The sequence below is a fragment of the Miniopterus natalensis genome, chromosome 11 (assembly GCF_054644295.1).
Source record: "Miniopterus natalensis isolate mMinNat1 chromosome 11, mMinNat1.hap1, whole genome shotgun sequence".
Lineage (NCBI taxonomy): Eukaryota > Metazoa > Chordata > Mammalia > Chiroptera > Miniopteridae > Miniopterus > Miniopterus natalensis.
In genome coordinates this window covers 71,433,885-71,446,986 of record NC_142091.1, presented here as the reverse complement: position 1 = coordinate 71,446,986, position 13,102 = coordinate 71,433,885, and the positions used below count along the sequence as shown (strand labels likewise).

General features: G+C 54.6%; 3 protein-coding genes across 3 annotated transcripts; all 3 read left to right on the top strand.

Moving 5' to 3' along the window:
- The first annotated feature begins 90 nt into the window (after positions 1-90).
- LOC148092082 (mammaglobin-A-like) lies at positions 91-2,318 on the top strand. Its single transcript, XM_087822397.1, has 3 exons — positions 91-145; positions 534-721; positions 2,280-2,318. The coding sequence occupies exons 1-3, from the start codon at positions 91-93 to the stop codon at positions 2,316-2,318; spliced, it is 282 nt and encodes a 93-aa protein (XP_087678523.1).
- A 1,036-nt stretch (positions 2,319-3,354) lies between these two features.
- On the top strand, positions 3,355-6,217 carry LOC148092081 (secretoglobin family 1D member 1-like). The gene is made up of 3 exons (XM_087822299.1): positions 3,355-3,409; positions 5,030-5,217; positions 6,158-6,217. The coding sequence occupies exons 1-3, from the start codon at positions 3,355-3,357 to the stop codon at positions 6,215-6,217; spliced, it is 303 nt and encodes a 100-aa protein (XP_087678425.1).
- A 3,154-nt stretch (positions 6,218-9,371) lies between these two features.
- LOC107527640 (secretoglobin family 1D member 2) lies at positions 9,372-11,418 on the top strand. Its single transcript, XM_087822298.1, has 3 exons — positions 9,372-9,426; positions 10,953-11,140; positions 11,260-11,418. The coding sequence occupies exons 1-3, from the start codon at positions 9,372-9,374 to the stop codon at positions 11,416-11,418; spliced, it is 402 nt and encodes a 133-aa protein (XP_087678424.1).
- The last annotated feature ends 1,684 nt before the right edge of the window (positions 11,419-13,102 follow it).

The window sequence follows — 13,102 nt, the reverse complement described above, 5'->3', positions numbered from 1 at the left end:
AGGAGGAGTCTGGGCCCTCTCCTCCAAAGTGAGTCAGTCTCTGCTTCCCTGCCACATCGGAGTGACCGGCCAACAACAGCTGCTTGAACCATGAAGCTGGTGACAGTCCTCATGCTGGCTGCCCTCCCCCTGTCCTGTTATGCCGGTGAGTGCTGACAGGGCCAGGCCGTGGGTGCAGGCCTTTGTCGGGCCCCCTGTGGAAGATCTCCTGCCCCCAGACCCCAGTGCAGAGCATCTCATTTCTCTGGTGTCTTCCTTGTTCGCGGTTACATAGTGTTTGGTTTCTGGGCTGTGGAAGCCAGGCAGCTGGGAGTGGCGGTGGTCGGGGGCAAGGAGGCAGATGTTTTAGGGCTTAAAGAAAATCTCAGATCCTGAGATTACTCTCCTAGAATTGAGGGCTCAGACCATTGCCCATAATCTCTCTGAATATCTGTCTCTACTGGGGTGTAAGAGGAGGACAGGCATCGTCGCTATGTCCAACAAGGATGTGGTACCTCTGTGCTCCAGCCTGCTTTTGTGCACTTCCTCCCCAGGCTCTGGCTGCCCCACTTTGGAGGATGTGATCGAAAAGGCCATTGATCCTACAGTGGACGAAACACAGTACATCCAAGATCTTCAAGAGTTCATACCAGATGATGCCACCGCCAATGCCCTAAAGGAAGTGAAGCAATGCTTTCTCAGCCAGAGTAACGAAACTCTGGACAACGTCAGAGTGATGATGGTAATCTTGGTTTGTTCCTAACAGCTTTTACAGCACTGCACAGGGACAAGCAGGCTCCCAGGTTGTTGCCTTTTGAAAGCAAGTGTCGATCACACGCCATTATATCAGTGAATTTAGTTGTTGGTGAGTGTGAATACTTTGACATCCAGAAAGCCACCCAAGGGCTGGGGTTGGTTTGCCTGCTCACATTGTGGATTCTGTAGTGAGTGACGCATGGAGAGGGGAAAGAGGGCTTGAGCAGAGGCCTACCTACCTCTCAGCCTCTCAGAGACACCTGATTCTCAAGAAGACCCTCACTTGTAAGAGTGATCAGCAAACAAACAAAATACTCTTGTTCATCAAAGCAACTACTGAAACAATTTAAAGAATTTTCAAGAGTGCAGAAAATTCCATTTCAGGAAGATGCCTTCCGTCTTATTACTGCCACCCCCAAAGCACCTTCAAGCAACCACAGTTTGCTAGTGTGAGTGAGTGCATTTCTTGACCATGAATTAAAGCCCCATGAGTGACAAGAGGACACCATGGCTATGCATCCACCATGGGTGATGGAATTGTTGAAAGCAAAAATCAGTAGTTAAACAATGAGATCTTTTCTATTTAGAACAGGTGTTGTTTAGTTTTTTTTCTAGTATTCATTCCCTGCCCTAACATACAACTGAAAACATTCCAGGGTAACAAGTTAGAAATATTGCCACAGCACAAAGATAAAAGTCTACATTGCTCAGAATTTTCTGACACAGGGTTTCTGACAACATGGATAAATCTGGAGGAACTTTGATTAAAAAAAAAAAAAGCCAGTCACGAAAAGAGAAATATTGCATTTTGTGTAGCAGGTGATCCCTGAGAAACAGAGGTAGAACTGTGGTCTCCAGGGCGGGTGGTGAGGAAACCGGGAGCTGTTCAGGGTCTGGCGCTGCACTGCAGCAAGGTGAGAAGGTCCTGGAGGTTGGTTGCTCTGCAGGGTGAATGTTCTTAACACGACTAAACTGTACCTTTAAAGTGGTGAAAATGGTCATATTTATGTTACATGTATTTACCATAATTACAGTTTGAAAACACTAACAAGCCCTTCAGTGAAAGGTGATGGGATTTTCCTTTGAAAACCCAGGTCAGACAAGTCACTGGAGTGCACGTCTCCCAAGGTCTGTAGCCACAGGGACGTGGGAGGCCTCAGTCTGTCTGCTCTCTTTCTACATGTAGGCCGTGCAGGATCCCAAAATGCACATGTTCTTGGGCTTGGGCTGAGATACTGAAAAGTGATAACACAGCATATTTATTGGATATGTTATTTCAAGGAAGAGGAGACATGCAGATAAGATCATCAAAGGGATCCCTGATGGGGACCAGATCTGGAAGCAGCAGCACGTCTTTGGCGTCAGGAAATGTCTCCTGAGCAACAGAACAAATGAGATCATTTTGACTTGGCTTTCAGCACCAGCTCTCTGTCGATGGCTGTGGACAAGTCCAGGAAAACAATGAGAGGCCATGTTTGTCTTTCAGGATTTTCCTTTGTAAGGGGAATTGAAATGTGAGTGATGTCTCTGCTTCTGTTTTCCAGGAAACAATATATGACAGTAAATGGTGTGCTACGTATTAACTTCCCACCAGACCTTTGGCTCAGACTGCAGAGATGTCAGAAACCGGCTGTCAATGGGTGGAAACCACACCAAGCTTTCTTTTTTGTCTTTTGATCTTCAGCCTGCAAGACAGTTGTTGAAACCTCACATACATTTTCATTTCAATAAAGAAGCTGCAAACCTAAAGTTCCTTTTTGGTTATTGATTAGAATGGAGACTCTAGAGAGACTCACATCACACATGCGTTCCTCACACACACCCGCACACACACTAGAACTGAATCATTCATTACAGACCCCATGACTGAAGGCCAGAGAATCTGAAAGGTCCTCTGCTCCTTACCATCCGTAGTCCAGCTTTGATCCTGTCTCAGGAAAAGTATTGTCCTCCCCTCATCACCCCCAACCCCCCGGGCCATCTGGGCAGTGCTCAGGGCCTCAGGTTCCCGGATCCACCCATGTCATGTGCAGGCTATGCCCTGCTCACCAGGGCTAGGCTCCTCCCTGGGTACTCTCTGTCCCTGACCCGAGGTGCAGGGAGAGCAACAGAGCTAGTGAGAGAAGTGACTCAGGCAAAGCAAGGCTGAATCCTGTCTTGAACTCCCTCCTACTTCTCAAAACACCTCTGGGTTCGTGACACCATTAGGCCCAGGCAAAATGACCCTTTCCCCACACATGCGTTCCTCACACGCAGGCGCTGAGACAAAGGACCAACACCAGACACTGACTGCACCTAAAGCACTAAATCCCAGGGGCTTCCATCGATCAAGTGATTACACATTTGTCAAAGTTCAGCCTCAGTCTGTGCTGCAAGGCAGACGTGCACAGTGCCAGCAATGCCTCCCTCTGGCATAGTCACTAGGGTGGGACCGTGGATGAGACGGTCACTCAGTGAGGAAGGGAGGGCTGGAGGCCAGGCCTTGTGACCTGTAACGTCCTTTGTGGGCAGGACCAGGGAGGCTCACTAGGTACAAATAGCCCCGGGCTCCCCAGGATGCTGAGTCCAGCTCCCAACTGCTCATTGTTGCCTAAAGCGGATCTCAAAGCAAAATCAGCCATGAGACTGTTCCTGCCTGTCCTGCTGGTCACTCTGCCCCTTCACTGCCATAGGGGTGAGTAGCATTTCTGATCGGACACCAGCGGGCCAGTGCGTAACCCTCTGACCTAGGGGGCTGCTTGGGGAGAGTGGGGAACACATCAGAATCCTTAGCTTCACTCCCCGTGTGGACCGGCCACCAAAAGCCCAGGGCTCATTGTATCCATTCCCAATGTATGGGGCTTTTACAGGAAATTGTTCCAGAAAAGTTTTAACTCTTTTCCAGTGGAAGACCCCTTCCCACCCATGGTCTGTGTCCGGGAAGCAAGAGAACGTAATAAAACTTGCTTGTGAATCCGCGTTCTGCTGCTTGGCAGTGCTGGGACCTCGAACAAAGGCTCCATCTCTTCAAGTCTCCCCCACCCTTGGCTTTCCAGCTACAGCAGGAGAAGCTGTGACCATGAGTGACACGAATAGTCAGAGGCCAACTCTGGTCTCCCCAGACGGTCTCTGTCCAGAGTCTTTTAGGTGCCATCGAGTCCAAGGCTGTTGAACTAGATTCAGACCCATGGAAGGTTCCCGCAGGCCGGTGCTCAGCTCAGGAAGAGCCGCTGTTGTCTGAGTCTCGAGTCATCAGTGTTCCCGTGGCCTGAGGGTCAGCAGCACTCACTGAGGCCACACATCCTGCTCCTGCAGGAGCCCAGCCAGGATGTGCAGAAGCAGCGCAGTCGCCAGGCTGCAACTGCAGTGTTTCTAGGCAAACTGCAGACTTTCCGCCAACAGAAGGGCCGTGTGCTCGTGCCCTCGGGACGGGACGGAACAGAGGCCCTCTGAGCCTGTCTCCTGCACCTGACTTTCGGCACCTCCTCCCCTTCCCCGAGCGGCCCCTCTCCCCACCCCTCAGCCCTGCACAGCCGCTGTCTGACCAGGTGGGATTGGGCCCTGCAGGGGCGCCTTTGGAGCTGCAGGTGGTTACAAAGCCCTGGGTGGGGTGGAGAATGCAGAGCAGGAAAAGGGGTCACTTCAGGTCTCGGTACAATCCCAGTGGGAGGAAAGTAGGCCCCAGTTCCTGCCTCCCCGCCCCAGGAACTCTGTCCGTCAATGCAGAATCCGAGAGCCAGAGGTGATCTGTGTTTCAGCTTCAGATGCATGAAGCTTCCAGAGTTCTCTTCATAAGCTTTGTAGGAGTCTTCACCCACCGACAAAACCCCAGTGTTAAACTTAGTCAGAAAAGGGCGTCTCCCCTCCTTTCATAGTTTCCCTCACTCCTCTCCAGATGGACCCCCCTCTGATCTCTGGTAAGATCTGACCTCGCCCTTCATGGGAAAGACTGATTGCTAACATTGCCTCTCCCCCAGTGCCCAAGACAAAAGAAGGCATTGCCCTCCTAGAGGCAAACCTTCATGCCTGAGATCTAGGGAAAGCAAATTTCAACAAAGCAGGCGTCTCGGGAAGGCCTGGGTGTACTTGACAAAGGGTGAGAAGTGAAGTAGGGGCCGGTCAGCCTGTTTCCATCCTGGCTCTGCTGCTGGCTCTGTGATCACGGGCAGGTCAGCACTGCAGGAGTTTGCACTGACATTGGCTCAGTTTGGGGGGAGACCACAGTCCCCTGGGGTTCCTTCCATCTGAGGTCTGGGAGCCATGGGGAAAGCTGACTTATGTTACTGCAATTGTGTTTCTTTTTCTTCTACTCCAGCAAATGCAATAGGCTGTGCAGGACTTGTTTCTGAAATAAAAAGTTTCCTGTTGGATTACAGTTCCGTCTTCCATTTGAAACTTCTGAAGTATCACACACCTCCAGAGGCTGTCAAGGCCAAACTTGAAGTGAAAAAATGCATAGACAAGATCTCCTTTGGTGACAAATTAAGAATTGCAGGAGTAGTGGTAATATCTCCTTTTTTCCAGGACCACCTGCTCAGCTGCATGCCCGGAGGGAGGGGAGGGTGCTGCTCTGTGGGGGGCACAGGGTTGGGGTCCCTGCCCCTCTGCTCGCCTCTGATAGAGTGCCCGGGGCCAAGGGTGGATTATAACAGGACACCTGCTGAGAAAGACTAAGCCTGCACAGGGCATCTTGTTTATGATTCCCCCTGGGCACCAGGTTCCCCACAGTGTCCAGAGTGAGGACAACCAGGGACAACCAGTGGTGATGTTGAAAGACCAGAGGCTGCTGCCTCCCTGCCTGGGAGCTTTCCTGACGGAGGGAGAGTGGCCCTCACCCAGTGGCACTGTCCCCTGGGGATCCCCTGGCAGTGCTGGGAGTGGTGAAGGGGAGACAGTGGAGAGAGAGCGCTGGCCCCCGCCCCTGTCAGGATGGAGAACTGGCCGCCTGGCTCTGGCACATTTGCAGAGCCAAGGCCGGCGCCCTGTCCCTGTGCCACACTTTCCTGTCCTCCCCAATCAGGGCCCGTGGGCACAGACCCTGCCTGCTATGTCCTCTGCGGCCCTTGTGGAGCTGACCCCTTCCTCAGGTGTCTGTGAGGGACACAGATACGGGAAGGTGTCTCTCAGCTCCTCTGCCCTGAATGAAGTCGGGTTTCATGCCAATGTCCACACCAGCCGGACTCTCGGGGGGAGAAGTCCTTGGGCGGCCAGACTGCACTTCCCACCAGGAGGCTGGAATCTCCTGCAGGAAGATTTTCCCACTTCCCCCCCCAAACCCCATCCAGGTCCCTCAGCCCCGGGTCCACTCTGGAGGAAACACCCGGTCTTCGGACCCAGGACTCAGAGCAAGGAAATCCCAGGCTGCTCCCCCAACCTTGACCCTCCTACTGGCTCCAGCAGACACCTGAGCCCCTCTCTGGGGTCTCTGGGGCCTATGTGTCAGGCTGTGGTCATGCTCTTTCCTGACCTACTGGGTGCATTGTCCCTGCATCAGGACTATTGAGTCCCCACACGCACGGCCATCCTGCCTGGTGCCCGCTGGGCGTTTGCTGGTTGCAGTTTCTTTCAGGTCTTGGTTGTGAACAGCCCTCTGTGTGAACCCGTCACCTCCAGGGCAGCATGACCGAGGCACCTCTCTTTCTTTTTCTCTTTCAGGTCAAAATAAAGAATACATGTAACAGTGGGTTTCCCTCTAGCCCTCCTACCACTGCCTCTGTTGCTCAATGATGACCTGACCTTCCCTGGAAAATGTAGAGGTGTCAACGTCTTGCTTCAATAAATCACTTGACCTGCACGTCTCCACGTGTCCTGTTTTATCCAAGAATCCCTGTCCGTGCATCGAGATGGTATCATCATATCCTGGCGTTGGGTGGTGTCAATGGGGCATTTCATTGACATGAAGAGCAGTGGCCGTGGCGTCTGAGGACAGGGATCAGAGAGGGAATGCTGCTCAGGAACCCCTGTGTCACTCACAGGTCTCCCAGGCCCGTGGCCCTGACAGAAAAGGAGGGTGATGGGTAAAAACACTCCACAGGGTCCTGCTCCTGGGCTTGGTCCCCAGGGAACCGCAGCCTGAGGCCAGTCACCTGGTTCCCAGCAGCAGCAGCCGCCCTGCTCCCCCCTCCCATGAGCTCAAGCAGCCCGCTGGCCTCAGCCCTTCCCTGGGCTTGCAGGCTGGGAGGGGCCCGGGGAGCGTGTTTTCCCTCCACTTCTCCACCTGCAGGGACCGTCCAGGCTTCACTCTTTGCCCTGCACACACTCGTGCGCTCACCCCTCCACCCCCAGCTACTACCACCTCCCCCAAATTCTCCCTAAAGCCCTGAAGCAAGCAGGCAGCTGCCAGGGGGAAACTCCACTCCAACAGTGCACCCCGACCCCAGGGAGCCGGGCAGAGGAGCACAGGGAATGCGCAGCCCTCCTGTCCCCGGGCGCACAGGCTCAGGGGGCGCCACCCAGGGAGGCAGCAGCCCCAGAGCCCCCGATACAGCCCTCAGAGGCCCGGGATGATTGTCCAGGGGCTGCTGCCTTTTGTCACGACTCCTTTAGTTACCACTCTTACTATTAGGAAGAGAGTGTTTGTCACCCAAAGGACCTGTGTGCAAGATCACGAGGGTGTGTCTACAGAACCTATCAGTTCACAGTTACTTTGATGGCTGTATTTATTTATTTCATTTGTGTTAACCCTCCCCCGAGGATATTTGTCCCCGTGATTTTTTTTAGAGAGAGTGGAAAGGAGTGAGGGAGGTGCAAGGAGAGAGAAACTGCCCTGTGAGGGGGACACATCAGCTGGTTGCCTCGCACACTCGACCCGATGGGGGCCCAGGATGGAACCTTCCACCCAGGTACGAGCCTTGACCGGGAATCGAACCATGACCCCCAGTGGGCCGGCCGATGCTCTGACCTGTGGGCCACACAGGCCAGGGCTTAATGACTTTATTTTACTGAAAACTACATCCCCTCCCCCAGCCCCTGGAAAGCACCATTGTAGTCTCTGCTTCTGTGAACTCGATGGCTCTAGAAACCTCTTGTATGGGGATCGTGCATTATGGCCCTCCTCTCACTGGCTTACTTCACAGCGTGTGCTGTCCTCAGCGTCCCCACTGCAGCCGGGACACAGCTCCTGCTGTGGGGGATGATTATGGGCCAGGTGCGCGGATCCTCTCCTCTGCCTCGGACCCTGGGCCGCTTCCACCTCTTGCTGCTCTAAAGTGGGGAGGCAGGTACGTGCTTAAGACCCCGCTTATACACTCAGAGGACAGCTGGATCGAAGACATTGTCATTCTTTGCTTAATATTTCAGGGACCTCCAGACCCTTTCTTCAGTGGCTGCACTAATTCACATCTGCTCCCAACACACACCAGTGTTTCTGTTGCCCACACGCTGGCCAGCACTTCGATTTGGCCTCTCTGTTCCTTCTTTATTATTATTATTATGATTGTTATTATTCTTATTATATTATTATTATTATTATTGTTATTATTTGGCAAGTAGCCATGAGAGTGGGTGAGAAAAACCCATGTGATACTGACTTGAGATTGGAGACAGAGCAAGAAAGCTCCAGGGCACAACATCCACTTGTGTCACCTCACCCACCCGTTCTGCCACCCGGGCTCCCGGGGGAAGGGACACTCTCCTTGGCGTGGCCCATCCTGTCTCTGCAGTCGCTCGGCGGCCCCCCTCTCTGCTCTGCTGTGGGCTGGGGGACACCGCTCCCCTGCTCCACAAGCCTCCCCGTCTGTGGCGTCTGGTCTTCCCTCAGGCTCCTGCCTCGGGTGGCTCCTCCGAACATTGCTTCATGTCGGAATGATTTCTGTCCAGAGTGGCTCTCAAGTATGCTCCCCTGTCACCAGACGGCTTCCCTGAGCCTTTCTCAGAGTGGTCCCTGCCCCCCTGAGTTTCCACAGAGCAGGTGCTCAGGGTGGGGGCAGGCAGAGGACCAGCCCTGGGGGCACTTGTACTGCTGGGACCCGATCACTCAGAGGGCCCTGTGCTCAGACTGAGAGGTGAGACTGTCCCAGGACAGTTCAGGCTTTGATTTGATGGGCACGTTTGCTTGGTAGTGTTAATGGGTTAGATTAGTCTAGGAAGTTAGGAGGTGGAGGGGTTGTCTTCCTCTTGACACTGTTTTGTCTTGGGAACCAGGCACCGCGGACTTTTTCACAATTGTCACCACACACTGACCTTTCCCCTCAACCGCCCAAAGGAACCCTGGCACACTGGGCATCATTTTACACGAAAGATGCCCCCGAACCAGGTGGAGTGGTTTCTCCAGTCACAGTCATTCATTTATTCCAGGCTGAGACCAGGGAGCAACACCAGACACTGTCGGCGGCTAAGGCGCTGAATCCCAAGGGCTCCCTTCCATCAAGTGATTACACATTTGTCAAAGTCCAGCCTCGGCCTGTGCTGCAAGGCAGACGTGCACGGTGCCAGCAGTGCCTCCCTCTGACACAGCCACTGTGAAGGCACCCTGTGGATGGCATCTGTGCTCAATGTGAAGGGAGGGCTGGAAGCCAGGCCTTGTGATCTGTAACGTCCTTTGTGGGCAGGACCAGTGAGGCTCACTAGGTACAAATAGCCCCGGGCTCCCCAGGATGCTGAGTCCAGCTCCCAACTGCTCATTGTGGCCTAAAGCGGATCTCAAAGCAAAATCAGCCATGAGACTGTTCCTGCCTGTCCTGCTGGTCACTCTGGCCCTTGGCTGCCAGGAGGGTGAGTAGTATTTCCGATCGGACACAGGAGCCAAGTAAGTAACCCTCTGACCTAGGGGGCTGCTTGGGGAGAGTGGGGAACACATCAGAATCCAAACCTTACAGAAAATCGCTGCAGAAAATTTGAAGAGTTTTGCCATGGAAGCCCCCTCCCCCCCATGGTCTGCGTCCGGGAAGAAGCAGGGCCTCATAAAACTGGTCTGCGAATCCTGGTTCTGCCGCTTGGCAGTGCTGGGACCTCGAACAAAGGCTCCATCTCTCCAAGCCTCCCCAAATCCTTGGCTTTCCAGCTATCGCGGGAGAAGCTGTGACCATGAGTGACATGAATAGTCAGAGGCCAGCTATGGTCTCCCCAGATGGTCTCTGTCCAGAGTCTTTTAGGTGCCAGCGAGTCCAAGTCAGACCCATGGAAGGTTCCCCCAGGCGGGGGCTCAGCTCAGGAAGAGCCGCTGTTGTCTGAGTCTCGAGTCACCAGTGTTCCCGTGGCCTGAGGGTCAGCAGCACTCACTGAGGCCACACGTCCTGCTCCTGCAGGAGCCCAGCCAGGATGTGCAGAAGCAGCGCAGTCGCCAGGCTGCAACTGCAGTGTTTCTAGGCAAACTGCACACTTTCCGCCAACAGAAGGGCCGTGTGCTCGTGCCCTCGGGACGGAACAGAGGCCCTCTGAGCCTGTCTCCTGCACCTGACTTTCCGCACCTCCTCCCCTTCCCCGAGCGGCCCCTCTCCCCACCCCTCAGCCCTGCACAGCCGCTGTCTGATCAGGTGGGATTGGGCCCTGCAGGGGCGCCTTTGGAGCTGCAGGTGGTTACAAAGCCCTGGGTGGGGTGGAGAATGCAGAGCAGGAAAAGGGGTCACTTCAGGTCTCGGTACAATCCCAGTGGGAGGAAAGTAGGCCCCAGTTCCTGCCTCCCCGCCCCAGGAACTCTGTCCGTCAATGCAGAATCCAAGAGCCAGACATGATCTGTGTTTCAGCTTCAGATGCATGAAGCTTCCAGACTTCCCTTTATAAGCTTTGTAGCAGTCTTCACCCACCGACCAAACCCCAGTGTAAAACTTAGTCAGAAAAGAGCGTCTCCCCTTGTTTCAAGTTTCCTTCACTCCTCCCCAATTGGACCCCCCTCTGATCTCTGGTAAGATCTGACCTCGCCCTTCATGGGAAAGACTGATTCCTAACATCTCCTCTCCCCCAGTGCCCAAGACAAAAGAAGGCATTGCCCTCCTAGAGGCAAACCTTCATGCCTGAGATCTAGGGAAAGCGAATTTCACCAAAGCAGGCGTCTCGAGAAGGCCTGGGTATACTTGACAAAGGGTGAGAAGTGAAGTAGGGGCCGGTCAGCCTGCTTCCATCCTGGCTCTGCTGCTGGCTCTGTGATCACGGGCAGGTCAGCACTGCAGGACTTTGCACTGACATTGGCACAATTTGGGGAAGACCACAGTCCCCTGGGGTTCCTTGTATCTGAGATCTGGGAGCCATGGGGGAGGCTGACCTTCATTACATCAATTGTGTTTCTTTTTCTTCTACTCCAGCAAATGCAAACACTTGTCCAGCACTTATTTCTGAACTGGCAAGTTTCCTGTTGGATCCTGCTTCCATCTTCAATTGGAAAGTTCAGAAGTTTCATGCACCTCCAGAGGCTGTCGAGGCCAAACTTGAAGTGCAGAAATGCGTAGATAAGATGTCCTTCGTTGACAAATTAAGAGTTGCAGGAGTAGTGGTAATATCTCCTTTCTTCACAGAGGCAACTGCTCAGCTGCATGCCCGGAGGGAGGGGAGGGTGCTGCTCTGTGGGGGGCACAGGGTTGGGGTCCCTGCCCCTCTGCTCGCCTCTTATAGAGTGCCCGGGGCCAAGGGTGGATTATAACAGGACACCTGCTGAGCAGGACTAAGCCTGCACAGAGCATCTTGTGTATGATCCCCCCTGGGCACCAGGTTCCCCACAGTGTCCAGAGTGAGGACAACCAGGGACAACCAGTGGTGATGTTGAAGGACTAGAGACTGCTGCCTCCCTGCCTGCGAGCTTCCCGAGGGAGGGCGAGTGCCCCTCACCCAGTGGCACTGTCCCCTGGGGACCTCCTGGGAGTGCTGGGAGTGGTGAAGGGGAGACAGTGGAGGGAGAGCGCTGGCCCCCGTCCCTGTCAGGATGGAGCACTGGCCGCCTGGCTCTGGCACATTTGCAGAGCCAAGGCCCGCTCCCTGTCCCTGTGCCACACTTTCCTGTCCTCCCCAATCAGGGCCAGTGGGCACAGACCGTGCCTGCTATGTCCTCTGCGGCCCTTGTGGAGCTGACCCCTTCCTCAGGTGTCTGTGAGGGAGTCAGATACGGGAAGGTGTCTCTCAGCTCCTCTGCCCTGAATGAAGTCGGGTTTCATGCCAATGTCCACACCAGCCGGACTCTCGGGGGGAGAAGTCCTTGGGCGGCCAGACTGCACTTCCCACCAGGAGGCTGGAATCTCCTGCAGGAAGATTTTCCCACTTCTCCCCCCAAACCCCATCCAGGTCCCTCAGCCCCGGGTCTACTCTGGAGGAAACACCCGGTCTTCGGACCCAGGACTCAGAGCAAGGAAATCCCAGGCTGCTCCCCCACCCTTGACCCTCCTACTGGCTCCAGCAGACACCTGAGCCCCTCTCTGGGGTCTCTGGGGTCTATGTGTCAGGCTGTGGTCATGCTCTTTCCTGACCTACTGGGTGCATTGTGCCTGCATCAGGACTATTGAGTCCCCACACGCACGGCCATCCTGCCTGGTGCCCGCTGGGCGTTTGCTGGTTGCAGTTTCTTTCAGGTCTTGGTTGTGAACAGCCCTCTGTGTGAACCCGTCACCTCCAGGGCAGCATGACCGAGGCACCTCTCTTTCTTTTTCTCTTTCAGGTCAAAATACAGAATACATGTAACAGTGGGTTTCCCACCAGCCCCCCTACCACTGTCTCTGTTGCTCAATGATGACCTGATCTTCCTTGGAAAATGTAGAGGTGTCAACATCTTGCTTCAATAAATCACTTGACCTGCATGTCTCCACGTGTCCTGTTTTATCCTAGACTTCTTCCCCTTGCTTTGGGGTGATTTCATCTTAACTTGGCTTTCGATGGTGTCAATGTGGCATTTTACAGACTCGACAAGCTATGGCCGCGGCATTGGAGGGCAGGGATCACAGAGGGAACATTGCTCAGGAACCCCTGTGTCACTCACAGGTCTCCCAGTGCCATGACCCTGACAGAAAAGGAGGGTGATGGGTAAAAACACTCCACAGAAAGGGTGGTCCCTCGGCTTGGTCCCCAAGGAACCGCAGCCTGAGGCCAGTCACCTGGTTCCCAGCAGCAGCAGCCGCCCTGCTCCCCCCTCCCATGAGCTCAAGCAGCCCGCTGGCCTCAGCCCTTCCCTGGGCTTGCAGGCTGGGAGGGGCCCGGGGAGCGTGTTTTCCCTCCACTTCTCCATCTGCAGGGACCGTCCAGGCTTCACTCTTTGCCCTGCACACACTCGTGTCGCTCACCACCCCTGGCTACTGCCTCCTCCCCCAAATTCTCCCTAAAGCCCTGAAGCAAGCAGGCAGCTGCCAGGGGGAAACTCCACTCCAACAGTGCACCCCGACCCCAGGGAGCCGGGCAGAGGAGCACAGGGAATGCGCAGCCCTCCTGTCCCGGGGGGCACAGGCTCAGGGGCCAGCAGCCCCAGAACCCCCGA